The sequence below is a fragment of the Seriola lalandi genome, unplaced genomic scaffold, assembly GCF_002814215.2.
Source record: "Seriola lalandi dorsalis isolate HSWRI2012SDOR001 ecotype SW California unplaced genomic scaffold, Sedor1 jcf7180002050363, whole genome shotgun sequence".
Lineage (NCBI taxonomy): Eukaryota > Metazoa > Chordata > Actinopteri > Carangiformes > Carangidae > Seriola > Seriola lalandi.
In genome coordinates, this window is record NW_019520916.1 from 1,255 (window position 1) to 3,609 (window position 2,355).

Sequence of the window (2,355 nt, forward strand, 5' to 3'; positions counted from 1 at the left end):
GACATCACAAAGTTCCAGAAGTCCTGACGGCTGGTTTTAAGGCTCAGTTTCTGAATACAGGCTGTGTGCATTTCTCTGTGGACTGAGGCTTTGATACTTTCACAGTATTAATATAGAAGCTAGAGCTGATCTATAATCACACTACACATGGACACAGACCTTTACACTGGAGGAGCTTTAACTGTGACACATGCTGGACACGGTTTTATTAAAGGTAATTCTCAGGATGGACACAGACACAAAGTTAATAGATTGAACCGGTTTGATGTGGACGTGGTCTCAGACAGGGTGGGGTGGGGTGGTGGGGAGGTTCATGAGAGGATCAAACTTTGGGCGAATGAAGAGTTTGATTCACAGAGTGAAGGAGGAGGGAGAGGAGATAAAGGAGCAGTCAGACAGAGCTGTGGTCACTCGGCTCCTCTCATGATGGAAGAGGCTGAGCTCTGCTTCCCACAGCTCCTCAACACCTCCTGCAGGAGGCCACAGCCTCCTCACTCTGAGGCTCTGCTCGTTTACATCCTGCTGTTCTTCATCTCTGTGCTCACTGCCGCTCTCAACCTGCTGCTCATCATCTCCATCTCCCACTTCAGGTAAGTGCACACCTGAGTGCAGATCCACTGTTGTCCTGAGATTCACAGGAAGAAGAAGAAGAGCTGATGAAACCATGTTTAAATCCACAGCTTGTGTTGTTGAGTTTCTGTAGAAAATAATCTCCACTCATCAGAGTTTTACAGGTTCACAGGTTGATATGAAACCACAGGGAACACTGGATTATTGTTGATGTCAAAATAAAATGTCAGTGGTCTGAAGTTTTCAATCATTTAACATTTAACTTGTGAACTGTCTCCCTGTTTTTCCAGCTTCTGTCCTGTAACTTCAGGGTCCCTCACAGCGTGGGAACTTTGACTTTCAGAGTTTTCTACTTTGCATCTGTGTTTTCTTTTGTGTAACCTGATGACTTTTATTTTAATGCGAACTACAAATGTGTCCACAGGTTCACTGACTCACCACAGGGTTGAAGTAGATTTGACTCAGTCTGATGAACCTGCTGCTGCCTGTAGCTGTGGCCTTTTACTGTGATGAACTGTGGTTTGAATGATTCTTGGCTGCTGTTTCTTCATCACCTTGTTGGTGTCCTGTGGTTTCAGGCAGCTCCACTCCCCCACCAACCTCATCCTTCTCTCTCTGGCGGTCTCGGACTTCTTCGTGGGCCTCCTTGTGATCCCGGTTGAGATCCTCATGACGGGGACCTGCTGGGTCCTGGGAGACCTCATGTGTGCTCTGTACTTCCTCCTGCCTTACACCCTGATCTCCGCCTCTGTAGGAAGCATGGTCCTCATATCAATCGACCGCTACGTGGCGATTTGTGACCCCCTGCGTTACCCCACCAGGGTCACTGTGAGGGTGGTGACAGCCGCTGTGTGTCTGTGTTGGCTCTGCTCTGTTGTCTACAGCGTTGCCATCATGTATGATCACCTGAAACAACCGGGCAGGTATAATCCCTGCCACGGAGAGTGTGTGGTTAACGTGGCGGGAGACGTGGACCTCGCTGTCGCCTTCGTTATCCCCATCGCTATCATCACAGTTCTGTATATGAAAGTATTTGCAGTGGCGGTGTCTCAGGCTCGTGCCATGCGCTCTCACACTGCCGCCATCACAGTCGGGTACTCGATGACTTTGACGGCAAGGAGGTCTGAGCTGAAGGCGGCCCGGACTCTGGGGGTTCTGGTCGCTGTGTTTCTGATCTGTTACTCTCCGTACTACTGTCTGACTATGTCGGGTGGAAACATCCTGGTGGGTTCCTCCACTGAGGTGTTCATGAGCTGCCTGATGTACTTTAACTCCTGTCTGAACCCGCTCCTCTACGCCCTGTTCTACCCCTGGTTCAGAAAAGCTGTGAGACTCATTGTCACTCTTCAGATCCTGCAGCCTGGATCCTGTGAGGCCAACGTCCTGTAGAGACTCTGAAGAACATGAGACCTTCTCTTTGTTCTTTAATTCAACCCGACGCAACATGACGTGTTCACATGCAGGTGAAAGGCTCTGAACTGTTGAGTGTTCATGTGTGAACAGTCACAGTTTGCTGCAGTGAAATCGAGTGTTGAAGAGTTCATAGCTTTATTACTGGCCACATGATGGCGCTGTAGGGGGTTGAGATATTGATTGATGCACTTTACAATAAACAGTCAATAAATAGCCAGTAATTCAGTCTGAATCAACTGCACATGTGAAAATATGAAGTGTGTGTCTGGAGGAAGATTCATGACAGAAAAAATCCACAGAAGAAGAAAAAATGTGTTAATGTTTGAAGCTCTGGACTCGTCATGTCTGATGTTACCTGAGGTCACCAGGTGT

The 2,355-nt window shown here is 48.2% G+C and overlaps 1 protein-coding gene across 1 annotated transcript; it reads left to right on the forward strand.

Moving 5' to 3' along the window:
* Nucleotides 1–423: 423 nt before the first annotated feature.
* Nucleotides 424–2,144, forward strand: LOC111649308 (trace amine-associated receptor 7e-like). The gene is made up of 2 exons (XM_023399086.2): nt 424–590; nt 1,149–2,144. Exons 1-2 carry the CDS (start codon nt 424–426, stop codon nt 1,957–1,959), a joined length of 978 nt encoding a protein of 325 aa, XP_023254854.2. The 3' UTR covers nt 1,960–2,144.
* The last annotated feature ends 211 nt before the right edge of the window (nt 2,145–2,355 follow it).

Coding starts and splice junctions, on each gene's coding strand:
- LOC111649308 (XM_023399086.2), top strand. CDS start 424: ATGATGGAAGAGGCTGAGCTCTGCTTCCCACAGCTCCTCAACACCTCC. Junction 591..1,148: donor ATCTCCATCTCCCACTTCAG/GTAAGTGCACAC, acceptor CTGTGGTTTCAG/GCAGCTCCACTCCCCCACCA.